General features: G+C 38.6%; 3 protein-coding genes across 3 annotated transcripts; 1 reads left to right on the top strand and 2 right to left on the bottom strand.

Annotated features, from left to right (window-relative positions):
* Positions 1 to 1,057: 1,057 nt before the first annotated feature.
* BKA55DRAFT_534649 (uncharacterized protein) lies at positions 1,058 to 3,459 on the bottom strand (the record flags this gene model as incomplete). Its single annotated transcript, XM_046189613.1, has 5 exons — positions 1,058 to 1,076; positions 1,211 to 1,509; positions 1,566 to 1,805; positions 1,985 to 3,015; positions 3,066 to 3,459. 5 exons carry the CDS (start codon positions 3,457 to 3,459, stop codon positions 1,058 to 1,060), a joined length of 1,983 nt encoding a protein of 660 aa, XP_046055710.1.
* A 188-nt stretch (positions 3,460 to 3,647) lies between these two features.
* BKA55DRAFT_500206 (uncharacterized protein) lies at positions 3,648 to 5,781 on the bottom strand (the record flags this gene model as incomplete). The annotated part of the gene is made up of 6 exons (XM_046186732.1): positions 3,648 to 3,880; positions 3,982 to 4,123; positions 4,182 to 4,475; positions 4,578 to 4,680; positions 4,736 to 5,666; positions 5,727 to 5,781. The coding sequence occupies 6 exons, from the start codon at positions 5,779 to 5,781 to the stop codon at positions 3,648 to 3,650; spliced, it is 1,758 nt and encodes a 585-aa protein (XP_046055711.1).
* A 568-nt stretch (positions 5,782 to 6,349) lies between these two features.
* BKA55DRAFT_501186 (uncharacterized protein) lies at positions 6,350 to 8,829 on the top strand (the record flags this gene model as incomplete). Its single annotated transcript, XM_046186807.1, has 3 exons — positions 6,350 to 7,142; positions 7,211 to 7,602; positions 8,215 to 8,829. The coding sequence occupies 3 exons, from the start codon at positions 6,350 to 6,352 to the stop codon at positions 8,827 to 8,829; spliced, it is 1,800 nt and encodes a 599-aa protein (XP_046055712.1).
* Between the last annotated feature and the right edge of the window lie 5,153 nt (positions 8,830 to 13,982).

Raw genomic sequence — 13,982 nt, forward strand, 5'->3', positions numbered from 1 at the left:
TTTAGCTGATTCTGGACTTGAAGATCCGTTGCCCGGGCGAGAGGCCTAGCTGCGGAAGATGCGTCAGACTGAAAAATACATGTCGCTATGATAACAGTCGATCCCAGATTCGAGCACCCCGGCGAATAGCAAAGTCTAAGACTATAATTAAGCCTTCGGCTTCATTTCACTCAGGGCCATTGATCCCGCTAGCTCCTACACAGTCCACCCCAGATGCATCAAACCAAAACTTCTATCATGGGATCGCACCATCCCTGGTCAACGAACTGGTAGAGCTATACTTCGAGAATGTGTACCAGTCTGATCTCCTCTTTCATAAATCCACGTTCTTGCAAGCGCTTGTGAACCAAACGGTCAAATCTCATGTGCTTCTTAGCATCTGTGCCTGGGGCGCAAAGTAAGCATATCTGATGGAACGTTATCCACCCGCTAACAACGCAGCTTTTATGAAGTAGACCAGTCTGTTCATACGGGATCATAGTAGTGGCATGATGTTATACCTGACCAAGGAATTCCGAAACTGTCGAATCTGACATGACGCGAGCCGAGATGGGGATCGTGGCGATGGTGGGACCGATGATTTTCTCGATACCAGCAACAGGTGCATTGCGGTCAGATAACGTGGTTCCAAAGATTACATCTTCTATCCCTATGATACGATTAACTAGCAAGGCCTACGCGGCTCTAACAACCGTGGACATGATAGCATCCAGATCTCCTAGAGCTGGTGCAAAAGAAAAAGCCTTTTGCAGAGTAGAATTATCCTTAATAATATGAGTAGGACTGGGTAGCGATGGGAATTGTTAGGCTTCGACTTAGTCGAAAGCGGCCTTCTAGAATGAATCAGTATTCTCCGCATTCTGCTCCAAGGTATATTTAAGAAAAAGGCTGAAATCTGGTGCTTTTTGTAGGCTCATGCGGCGATAAAACTGCTTCAAAAGTGACAGGATGAGTGGTACTGAGGTTCTATCGTACAGGGCGTGATGGATAGACCAACCAAACATGGCTGACGAGTTATCCTTAATAATTGAGAAGCGGGTGAGTGGCTCTCCCGGACCTATTGAAGCGTGCTTATCCTGCTCAATGAATAGTTCAAGATTGCTTAAGTGCTGCCAGTCAACCCGGGGTGTCTGTCAAAACCACCTGAACCAGACCAATGCCGTCGTATTGAACAATTCTTGTTCGTAGAATTGAGCAGCATTGGACTGACTTTTCCCATGCCTCTTTGAATCGCTGCAGATTAATACTTGCTTCCAGCTTCATAATGCTCCACAGAACATAGCTCCCTGATTGCTTCGACGTCAGAGCTATCAACCCAGCTTGGAGTGGAGTGCAAGGATATATATCTTGAATATCCAGCGCATGCACGCCACAGAGATGAGCGACCCTGTCTTTGCAGTCTGTGATATTAACATCGCCACCCAGCTGAGAGAAGGCTTCAACCTCGGTAGGTACCTCAGCAGCCTTAGAGTCCATGCTTAGGTGTGCCGATAACTGGTCTAGCTTTGGCTGTTGGAAAATTTGTGCAAAGAGAGTGTCATCCCGTCCTTTCTGGCCTGACTCACTAGCTCCATGGCAGCAATGGAATTACCCCCAAGGCGGAAGAAGCTGTCATCAGGGCTAATGCTGGACTCATCGAGGCCAAGCACCCTGGCCCAAAGTTGTTTCATTCGTCTCCCTGCCTCGGCTATCACTGTGCGGCTTGACCGAACTCTTTTAGGAGCAGCAAGCTCGGAGACGGTGAAAAAAGAGACTATCTGCTGAAACGCCTTGCGATCCGTTTTGCCAGAGCTTGTCATAGGCAACTGATCGATGGTAAGCCAGATGGTAGGTATTATGTAAGTTAGCAATTTCTTCGCCAGTTCATCTTCAACTGACGGAGGTATTAAATAGACTCGAGCATTTCCCTTATCTGGCGATGAATTGGCGTCGGGTTGAAGCTCAGAAACGGTCAAGAGACTGGCATCTTGAGCACTAGAAATACCACGAGAGCCAAACCAGCTGATTGTCCCCCAGGCTTTGCAACAAGAGCCGAGACTTGAATGGCCTCGCGAACACACGCCATGATATGACTCTCCGTCTCAGCTAGTTCCATACGTTGACCGTGAAGCTTCACTTGGGCATCCTTCCTGCCCACATAGGCCAAGTGACCCTTGTCGCTGACATATCTGACCAAGTCACCTGTTTTGTAAAGTGTTCCTCGTCGTTCAGGAATATCTGCAGCCGGACTAAGCTCACTAGACGACCTAGAGCCATGTAGTAGCCAGGAAGGATTATCTATGAAAGATTCGGCTGTGCGAACCTCATCATGCAAGTAACCTTGTGCCAACTGAGCTCCTTCAACGACGAGTTCGCCAATGGCACCAATTGGGGCAAGTTTGGTCTCATTTTGTGGATCAATGATCCAGCATGTAGTACCAGAAGGAATACCAATGCAATCCCTTTGGGCCGCGTTAAGGAGTTCATCATTCATCACGCAAGTGACGGCGCATTCAGTAGGGCCATATGCGTTCATAACAACATCAAGGTGATGCCATCTCGCGAAGTCGGCAGGGGAAGCAGCTTCACCGCCAAGAGCCATAGTCCTTAAAGAGGAGACTTCAGATGGGTTGACTAGCCGCGCGACCGTTGGGGTTAAGAGAGCCGTGTTAACCTTCATTTCATGGATTGATCCGGCGACATCATCTAGGCGTTGAGTTGGCGAAGAAATGCAGATAGAGCCACCAAAGATCAAGGTAATGAGAATGTCAAATATACAAGCGTCAAAGGTGTACGAAGAGAACTGCAGAGTTCGCGTGTTTTTGCTGAAGCAAATGCGCCGGCCGTGATATTTGCAACTCGTGCTGACAGCGCGATGCTGAAGAGTGACACCTTTCGGGATGCCTCTGGATTCAGGCGTGAAGAGACAATACATGATTGATAAAACATCACCCTGTACTCTAGTTAATTTCTTACCTTGATACTCCGACTCGAGATGCTGCGTGAGAGCAGAGTGTACTGCCACGACGTAGCGATCTGGGTTGCGGGTAAGATGGTCTTCAACTCTTCCGATGTTAGGATAATACTCGTGTTGACCCGTTTCAAGACCATCTCTCGTCGTTCGGGGGCCTGTGTGAGGTCAATTGGAACAAATGCGGCTCCTGCTTTGAGGACACCCAGCATAGTCATGACAACCCAAAGAGACTTGTCGAAACACACAGGCACCATGCTACCAGGTCCGACTCCCAAAGATGCCGAGTAGCATGCGAGATCATTTGAATGGCGATCTAGGTCTGAATAGCTCATCTTCCCGTCCCATGATTTAACTGCATAGTCATCCGAGGCACTCAGCGTCTGCTCCTCAATCAAGTGATGTACGCAAGCCTCGATGGGTTGCGGGACTTGCTGATTCCATGTCCACACCTTCTCGAGGCTAAGGCCATCCAATAGGTTCAAGTAAGTGCCATGGGCGTTCTTCATGATGGAGCGTATCGCAGCGCTGAAACATCTTAATTAATACCTTCTCAGTATTTGTATCTTTACACCTAGGCCTATAGACATAATACTGTAATAAACATAAAGAAACTTGATGAATGATATATATATAGGTTTCTATAGTATAGTCCTGCCTAGGCTGTTATCTCTTTAACCTGTAACCTCTGTCCTCCCTACTTCCACTCAACTTTAATAGGGTCATGATTTCTAGAGAACCTTTGGCCCCGGAACCATAACTCAAAGCGTATATCAGCCGGAGCTACAATTACATGGATGTTAAACTTGCAGTTATAATACTTGTATCCTTCACTAAAACAAAAGAAGCCACGCTTCTTTTTTAGCTCAAGCTCATGTTCTTGGACGCCTGTGAGGTTGCTTTTCACGTTGCACAGTTTCTTGACACCCGCTGTTGATCAGAAGGGGAGAAGACTTAGTTAGCCGGATTTCTAATTCAGAGGCTTAAGGCATAGTTTATTTGCCATCCTGGGAGGAGTCACAAGCACATACCTTGCCGCAGACTTCGGGGGAGGACATCAACCTCGCTCCGCGAAATGACAATCTGGGAGTTCCAAGACCTACTTGTCTGGCCTGGCTTTAATCGGATAACAAACTGCTTCACCAACGGTTCATTCGGGTCCACCGAGTCCCCCTATATCCTAAGTAAGTATAATTGGAAAGGCTGTAGGCGGAATATCTCGAACGCATACCTTGCGAATAATCCACTGGATCTGGTTGACGGCCCATCTTTGGCCAGGGTCATGGTCATCCTGCACAATCTCCTCATTAAAGTGACGCTCTGGGTTGTATATCTCCCGGACCACGACACCGTAGCTTGCTCGAGCGATGTATGAAGCCAAAACTGGTTTATTTCCTGTTTCTATCCGCTGCTTGTGATCTTGGAGGAGGCCTCTTACAACAGTAGTTTGAGGGAATCGACTAGGAATGACAGAGCAATTGCGAGCGCTGGGATGATTGAACCGGTGGAGGTGTTCCCGAATGCGCTCTTGCACATATTCAGAGCTGCCTAGTCCTCCAGAGAGAATCATGCGTGTCTATGATTTGTATCAACGGGAGAAAAGAGTGTTGGCGACAGGGAACCCTACCACTTGCTCAGTAGGCTTGTTCTCTGCCATCCAGTCTAATTGTTCCTTGATTTTGTGTATGATGCTTTCGACATGAGGATCGAAAAGGGCTTTGATTTCACCACTATGTTTGAGTTAACTCATCGTATGATGTAACTGAATTGTCTGTTGGAACAAACCTATCGAAGATCATGCGTCCTTCTTCAATTCGAAGGCCCCCATGGCTAAAATCATATGGTAGGCCAGGTACTGGGATCTTATAAACTGGGGAAGAAAATGAGGTCTCACCAAAATGGTGCTTGACAATCTTGAAACGCTCACTCATCATCAAGGTACCAGGGAGATCTGGATAACCATCTAGCACGCCCGGGTTAGAAGACAATCGGTGCTCGACCAGATTCGCGAAAGCAGAGTCAATGAGAGTTGACCCTGTACCGATGCCGCTGACCTCGGCGATCTGAGATATCTGTACAATATCGTTTTCGACAGAAGTGACACGCACTAGGGAAAGGTCTGTCGTGCCGCCGCCAGCATCAACAGTCAGGAATATGTCCCCAGTTCCGAACTCAACCACGCCGCTCTTCAAAGTGTCAACAGCCGCAGCCTCGGCTTCGGTCAGATCGATCTGTGCAGAGTGCCCAGGGCCTTCAGTACCGAATCCAGCGTCACGGATGATTGATCTGAATGTGTTGATGACTTCCATACCTTTCCAAGTTGTAGGTACACTAAAGAGAAAGATAACGGTCGAGCTGGCCCAGTTTCCTACTCCAGTGCTTCGTTCATACGTGCTCTTCACATGACGGTAGATCTCTCGAAGGTAGTCGGTAATGCACCTCGCGACGTCTTGAGTGCTCCGCGGAACATAAGTCAAGCCTCCTTGCTTTGCATCGTCGTGGGTGGCTTGATCAAGAAAAACCTTGAAAAGTCGACGTTCCGTCTTCCCATATGAGAGCTGAGAATCAATAATATCGCATTGGAACCCCCATGAGGAAATAGTATTGTCTTGGTTATAGACCAGACGGGTTGGAACTTTTCGTTCGCTTTGCTGGTTATTTCCCGGCCAGTTATCCAATATGTCGATGGTGCCAGTGGAATATAGCAAACCAACACCTACCAACTGGTCAGCTACCTGGAATATATCTATAACGTATAAAGAATTTGTCATCTCACCTGTGAAGGTCGTGCCAAGATCGATGGCTACTGTGGCATCTGGCCTTTTAGTCATCCTGGGAACACAGGAACGGCGCTCTGCCTTGCAGTTTGGTGGTTGAGGTGGTGTAAAGATTGTGGGACAAGTTAGCGTAACGCAATGCCAGAATGTATTGGAAATGAATGAAACTTGGTGAGCGAAGGTGAGGAGTAATTGAAATATGAGGCGCAATCTTATAAACGTTTAAACTTGCTTGTCAGCTGGAACTAGACGGGAAATGCATGGGTAAATCTAAAAATGATTGTTTATTAGGGTCCTCGGAAAAGTACTTATTGGATGAAACGCCTCTTTCCACCAAACGTGGCTTGCAAAAGGCCTAGACCGTCTCGAGGCGGCGGCGGTCACTCAGACAAGGCCATAGCCACGGCAACAGGCTTGGTACTAGTGCTTATGGTATTCTGTTCTCAGTTGATGCATTCGCACGACTGAGATGCAGAGTTTACAGAGTACGTCAAGAACAACCGGGGGGTTTCGTCACGCCGCACCGACGGCGTGCTCCCTTGTCGTTCTATAAGACCCTTGGTATTTGCTCACATCGATGTTCTTCTCACTTGCCCTATACTTGAACAATGCTCTTGTCATAATGTCAGCCAAACCTGCTTCCTCCACCTCTTACGGGACTACCACAAACGTGGGTTCTCCCCACATTCCTTCGGTTCCCGAGGAACCAAAACCTACCTCAATTTCCGTGACTACAACAGATTCGAGCCCTACCTCCGCGTCTACAACTGTCAGTGGAACAGATGCTAGTGCCGGCCAAACCAGTCCTCAGGAAACGGGAAATAACGCAAATAACCGAATTGAGCCCGGTGCTGTTGCTGGAATAGCCATTGGGTGCCTCTTTGCTGGTATATTTGTTGGTATTTGCTTCGCATGGCTCCTTCAGCGCTTTACTAAGAGCCGTCCGAGGCATCGCAGGGCAATCCGTGTCGTCCGCGCCCCTAAGAACCCAGATACTGACAGCCCAGGGAGTATGGAGTCGTCAGACAATAAAATCAAGGTGGAAAATTTCATCTTGCAAGCAACACCTGACAGAGAGGTTGTTGGCTTGCTGCAGCGGCTAGAAGTTATCATGGAGCAGCACATCGAGAACTATTACCACATTAAACCGATAGATATCGGTGTATCAGTTCTGGCTGAGCAACTCACGAATCTGGGCATCAGCCAGGATTCCTCGGGTTTCGAAGCTGAGGCTGTCGCTAAGTGGTGTCTGCATCCTGCTTCTCGTCGATTGGCCCTTCAGCATGTTGTCTCGCATGTTCTTTTCAACAGCATTGACTGCAACTCTCGGAACGGCATATCATTGCTACCAGGACCTGCAATCAATTTCCTCCGGTCTATTCGCTCAATCGATAAGTCCCGAGAAGACTTTAATGGTAAGATCATAATGGCGTCTTTTTGCGCCCTTCTGAACCAGACGGCTAACCTCTCTTCCTCCTCCTAGTTATGTCAGTCGTCTTGACAAAGTGGCGTACCCTGTCCGCCCTGCTGCTTCACCCCAACCCCAGCGAGAGAACGCCCCTCGAGGTGTCTGAGCGTGCAGTGAGACATCAGGCAGAGGAGCTTGTTAAGGAACTGGATCCATTTCTCCACTGTTTCGTTACGCCTGATCAAGATAACTTGCAGAAACAGCGCCACCACATGCATTCCATCATCGTTGAGGCAGCTAAACTCGGCTATGCATTGCTTTCTCACACTAGCGACTGGCGGTTCATTTACAAAGACATAAGTACACCAAGGGCTGTCGTTCTCTGCATCGGCTTGCAGAAGCTGAGCCATCGGGATGGGCGTCGACTCTCGTCACCCCAGCTGGTTGTGGAGCCACGTCTGGCAACTGTGTAGTGCCTAGTAGAGTTGAAGCCATATTCTTTATATTCACAGTTTTTAATTATCGGTATTTCACCAGCATTTCATTCACAGACTCCTTTTAATTGATCCACTGCGGCTGAACGGCCCTAGTACGCCACAAGGTGCCTAACGGGCAGCCTTGTCTTTGTGACCAATATACAGCCACATGGCGCCGCCTCGTCGTCGAGCTGAACCGCATATCGCCCGATCGTCATGAAAGTCACTCGATGAGCTCCGTAGGGAAGCGGAAGTCAATAGAGTAGCGGCAACTTGCAGGGCCCTGAGAATACGTTGCATCCCGTACGCCACAAGGTGCCTAACTGGCAGCCTTGTCTTTATGACCGATATACAGCCACATGGCGCCGCCTCGTCGTCGAGCTGAACCGCATATCGCCCGATCGTCATGAAAGTCGCTCGATGAGCTCCGTAGCGAAGCGGAAGTCAATAGAGTGGCGGCAACTTGCAGGGCCCTGAGAATACGTTGCGTCCCGCAAATGGGTATGTCACCCTCGTTCCTCTTGGCATGATCCCGGTACAGTATCCCATCAGACACGGAGATCTTCTTCCGGAAAACGACACTGACGTATCAATCGTACGCAGCCTACAAAACTCTTGACAACCTCAACACTATTCCCCGAAGTACACACGCCTGCTGCTATGGCAGAGATTCTTCCAGCTGTGGGAGCCGTAGCTGGAGCTCTTCGCGTGACATATCAACTGATCACCCTCGCCATCGAGAGTGGCCAAGTCAATGACGAAGTGCGCCGGAGCCTTGAGCTGGTCCGCACCTGCGAGCGAGACCTTCAGCACCTTGTCGGGTTGCGCGAGGAATATCTGGATATCCTGGAGCGAAAACCCATAGAGCTTGATCGCGTTAACACCATCATCAGGGCCGCACACCAAGGGCTCGCCGAAGTATGCAAGATTGTAGAGAAGTGCAGGCCAGAGGCAAACCAGGGCAGGATACCCTTCAAGCGCCGGTCGCGGTGGATTTTCCTTGACTCTACAGATTTCTACACACAGATCCCTGTGGTCAGTGGCCACCATCGCGCGGTGCTGAATGAGATATCCTTTCTGCGGCAGATCGCTCTCCAGGCTCCAGTTCCAGTGCCAGACCAAGTGCAAGGCGAGAAGGTCGGATTGTCGCGAAAGAAGTCTGTTGGTATCGACAATATTGCTCTCCTGAGCAACATCATGGGCGGCAAAGCTGGTTAGTATCTCTCTGTTATGTCTTCTTCTTCCATCCCATCTAACGCTTTCAGCAGCCAGGAGACACTCAACCCAGGGAAATCGAGACACGGTACCGGATTCTGCTCCTAACGACAATAATGCGCAGTCTGGCCAGCCTTTCCACTCTTCTGCGCCTCCGCCATACAGGGCTGCTGATAATGTCCAAAGCTCTACTAGCCAGCGATGTTGGGCTCCAACACCAGAGGCAAGTGATACACAGTTTGACCAAGGACGACGTCAGGAGATGCCATATAGCCAACAGAGATACCTCAACTCTGCCGATATCCAGGCGACCAGACGCACTCCGAGCACACTACATGGCACATTTTTGCACACTCCTCTCCGAGGATCTTCAGGCCTTAATTCGGATCCTCCTTATAAACCCAGGTCCTCTTATCCGGTATCACCGCCATGTGAAGATCAGTATAACATAACAGAATTCCAAGCAATGCCGCAAACAATACACCTTAATTCTCTTGGGTTACGGCCTCCATACCAACATCGCGGAATTTCTTCATTTTCTCAGTATTTTAACAGAACTTGTCAAGAAAATGATTTTAGTTCCAGCTTTTCAGCGAACGAAACAGAGAGTCTATCTCCTTCAGTATTGAAAGCTCAACCACCAGTTCCTCCAAAGCTCCCTCCAAGGGACTCTCTATAATAATAAAGATAAAAGTAGTTAATCTTAATATAAGCTTTAATATATATCTTTAAATAATTATTACTTAATTATATTTATATATGTTAGATAACTCTTTTAATTTTAATATTATATAAAAATTATTTTAATTATTAAGTTAAATATTATAAATAAATTAATAATTATAAATTAATTAATTAATTATAAATATATTACTAATAATTAATATAAAGTATAATATTATATATTATTAAAGTATAATATTTCTTAATAATATATTAAAATATATATTAAGCTTTAATTAATTAATTAAAGCCTAAATAAAAATTAATAAAATAATTTTATATTTAATATATAAAAATTTTATTATATAAAGTTTTACTAATAAAGTTAAAATAATAAATATTTTTTAAATTATTAAACTATTATTTCTTTAATATTATAATACTAAAAATGGAATTTCTATAAATTAAAATTTACTTTTTTTTAAGTTTATAAATTTACCTTAAAAGATATATTTAATTATTTTTAAAATTTAAAATAATTTAAATCTTTATAATCTTTATAATAAGTAAAGCTTTATTAAGTTAAATTATTATAATTAATTATTTTAATTATAGCCTTATTATAACCTATATAGCTATATTATATAGCCCTTATAATTTCTACCTATTATAAAAGGATTACTTCTCTTAGTAATAATCCTCTTCTATTAGATTACTTAAATTACAATACTCTAAGACTAGATTACTATAAATTACTAATAATCCTTAGAGATCTAACCTTTAGATTACTATTATTTCTTATTAAGCTATTAAACTACCTTTAGTATATAAAATATACTTATTAGCACTTTTATAAAACTTAACTTATTAGTTATTAATAAAATATCTTTATATTAATAAGCCTAATATATATTACTTAATTATTAAAAAATATAATACTTTATAATACTTAGTATTATTATAATAAAATAGGTTTTAAATAGGTAAACTAGTCTATACTAGGTTTAATATTTATAAAGTTATAGGGCGTTATACTAAGAAGTTATAAAGTATTATATCTCTTAATAGTAAATAAAGCAGGTTAGGTATATTTAGGTAAAGAAGTCTTATTAATAGCTAGTAAGCTAGAATCTATAAAGGTATTAGTAAATATAATTTATATACTTAAGGTTATAATAAAGACTATTAGTAAAATAGAATTAGTCCTTTATAAACTAGTAATATTTATATATTAGTTTAAATAGATTATTAAATAAGAGTCTTTAGTCTTTATCTTATTAGTAAACTAAACTATTTAAAAGGCTAGTTTAACTTACTAATTTAAGTCCTTCTTTATAATTAGGGAAATATAATAAGGTTTATATAATATAACTACTAGAGTTATAATATAATCTCTCCCCTTTATTAAGTCTTATCCTCAAGACCTGTATATCTATCCTTTTATTTATTTATTAATTATAAGTTTAAACTTAATTTTATTTTTATTTTAATACTAATAAAATATTAAGTTATATTTTAAAAAGTAAACCTTATTTAAAAATACTAAAGGCAGTTAAACTTTTTAAGTATATTATTAAGTTTAATAATAAAATTATAATATATTCTTAGTATTTTTATAATAGCCTTTCTTATTAAGTTAAGGGTAATTAGTCTTATTAATATTAAAACTTTATTAAGGCTAAAGTAATATATAATAGTTTAGGTATTACTTCTTATTATAAGTTTCTTATCTTATTTATTCCTTTTTTTTCTAATTTCTTAATAGTTAAGAAGAATAAAAAGGTTTATATTAAGCTAGAAAAGGAAGAGGAAGAAACTAAAGCAGTTTTAAAGGCTATTATAATAAAGTTAAAGTATATTTACAAATAGAAGTATTTATTAAAGCAAAAAGGTAATAAGTTATTTATATAAGGAATATAATCTTAAGAGGAGTTAGGTAAGATTTAGGAGGAATTTATAATTATTTTTAAGGCTTAGTCCTTAGGCGCTATAGATTTAGTTAATTAGAACTTAATTTTAGGTAATATTTCTTTTAAGCTTATTAGTAAAAGTTCTTTAAGAGTTATTAGGCATTAGTAAGGTATTTAGATAATTCTTATATATTTTTATTTTCTAAGTAATCCTTTTATTTAATAAGGTATTTTATTTATTTATTAATTTTCCTTATATCTCTAATTACTTCTGCTTTATAGACTTTTAGTCCTTTAATTTCTTTTAGTTTATTACTAGTCTTAACCTATATTATATTAGCTGCTAATTTAAGTAGTAAAATATAAAAGATTAGATAAAGCCTAACTTTTAGTAGTAGGTCTAGTTTATAGTTATTTTCTAAAATCTTTCTTTTTATTTTATATAGCTTAATATATTTATAGTTTAGTTTATAGCTTAGTTGTTTTATTATAATGTTTTTTATAGCTAAGTAAATTATATTTCCTTTTAAAAAGGTTAGTTTCTTAATCCTTTTTATATTATAGTATTTCTTTATTTATTTTTTAATAAATTTTAATTGTTTTTTTAATTCCTTATATAGAGCTTTTAAGTCTTTGCTTTTAATTATAGTAGCTAGGTTAACTATTTTTTATTTTTATACTATATAATATAGGTCTAGGGTAAATCTAAAATTAGCTACTAAAGGTATAATCTTAATACTTTTATTATATACTATATTATAGGCAAGTTAGGCACTTAGTAACTTTTCTACCTAATTATTTTATTTATAATTAATATAATATTATAGGTATTGTTTTAATACTTAGTTTATCTATTTAGTTTATTTATCTATTTATAGTCTAAATGCTATTAAGAGTTAGTAATTTAGTCTTATATATAATATTAATACCTGCTAAAATTTACTTATAAATATTATTCCTCTATTTATTAAGATTTTATAAGGTAGTTTATGTTTTCTAACTATCCTATTATAGAAGATATAAGAAAGTTACTTTATATATATATCTTCCTTATAGGGTATATAATAAGAAAATTTAATAAGTTAATTTATTATAATTAAAATATTATTATAAAAGATTTTAGTTAAGGGTTCCTTTAATAAGGGTAGCTTAGTTATACAGTTTATTATAATTAAACTTTATAGTCTTTCTACTACTTCTAGTAGTTATAGTAGGCTATAAGGTTTATATTATTATGCTTTAGTTTTTATATATAAGTTATATTATTTAATAACCTTTTTTACTATCTTTTTAATTTCTTCTTAATTATAATATATCTAGATACATTTTAGGGTTTTCTTAATGCCTTAGTAGCTATATAGGGGATATCTATATATATCTTATATTAATTCTTTTTTAAACTATTTAAGTACCTATAGTTTGTTATTATAAGTAGGCATTTCGGCTCTACTTTTAATAAGATCTTAAAGGTTATATCTTATAGTATTTTTTTAAATTTTATTTATTTATTTTTCTTAATTTATAGGTTTATAGTTATTTATAAGTCTTAGGGTTTTTACTTATTATATAAATTAGTATTCTTTTTATTATTCTTTTTTAAGAGTTATTTCTTTACTTTTATTATATTAGTATTATAATCTAAGTATTAATTAATAGTATTAGCTTATCTATTATTTAAACCTTTATAATAAATAATTATAAAGTTAAATTTATATAGGTATTTTATATAATATAATTATTATTAGTTAAGTTTTTATATTATAGTAAAGTATAAAATATTCTAATAGTTAGTATAAACTTTAATTTAATATATATTTCTTATAAGATAATGCCTAAACTCCTTAAAGTAGTTAATAATTATTAGGAATTCTTTATTATAGATAAGGTAATTTAGTTCTGCCTTATATAGTTTATAGGAATAGAATATAATTAGGTAAAGCATTCCTTTTTTATCTTATTATTTAATTTATCCTCCTAAAGCAAAATCTAATAAATCAGTCTCTAGTTCTATTTCCTTATTAAGGTTAAATATAACTAATATAGGTTTGCTAAGGATAGCTTATTATAATGCTTTAAATACTGCTTATATATCTTATTTTTATATAAATTTCTTATCTTTCTTTATAAGTTTTATAAGTAAGTTTATAATTTTACTAAAGTCTTTAATAAATCTTTAGTAATAATTAGTAAATCCTAAAAAGCTTTAAACTTCTTTAACTATTATTAGTAAAGGCTAATTTACTACTATTAAGATTTTATTTTATTTTATTTTAATTTTACTAGGTATAATAATATATCTTAAAAGTTTACTTTTTTTATATAAAAGTAACTTTTTTCTAATTTAATTAATAAGTTAATATCTTATAAGGCTTTTAAAACCTTATAGATATATTCCTTATATTTTTCTTTATTATTTAAGAAAATTAAAATATTATTTAGGTAATATATTATAAAGATATCTAAGTACTATTAAAGTATATTATTAATTATTTACTAAAATATTATAAATATATTAATAAGTCTAAATAGCATTACTAAATACTTAAAGAGTTTAAATTTAGTTCTAAATACTATCTTTTATTT

The sequence above is a fragment of the Fusarium redolens genome, assembly GCF_020744475.1.
Source record: "Fusarium redolens strain MPI-CAGE-AT-0023 chromosome Unknown BKA55scaffold_2, whole genome shotgun sequence".
NCBI classification, from domain to species: Eukaryota; Fungi; Ascomycota; class Sordariomycetes; order Hypocreales; family Nectriaceae; genus Fusarium; species Fusarium redolens.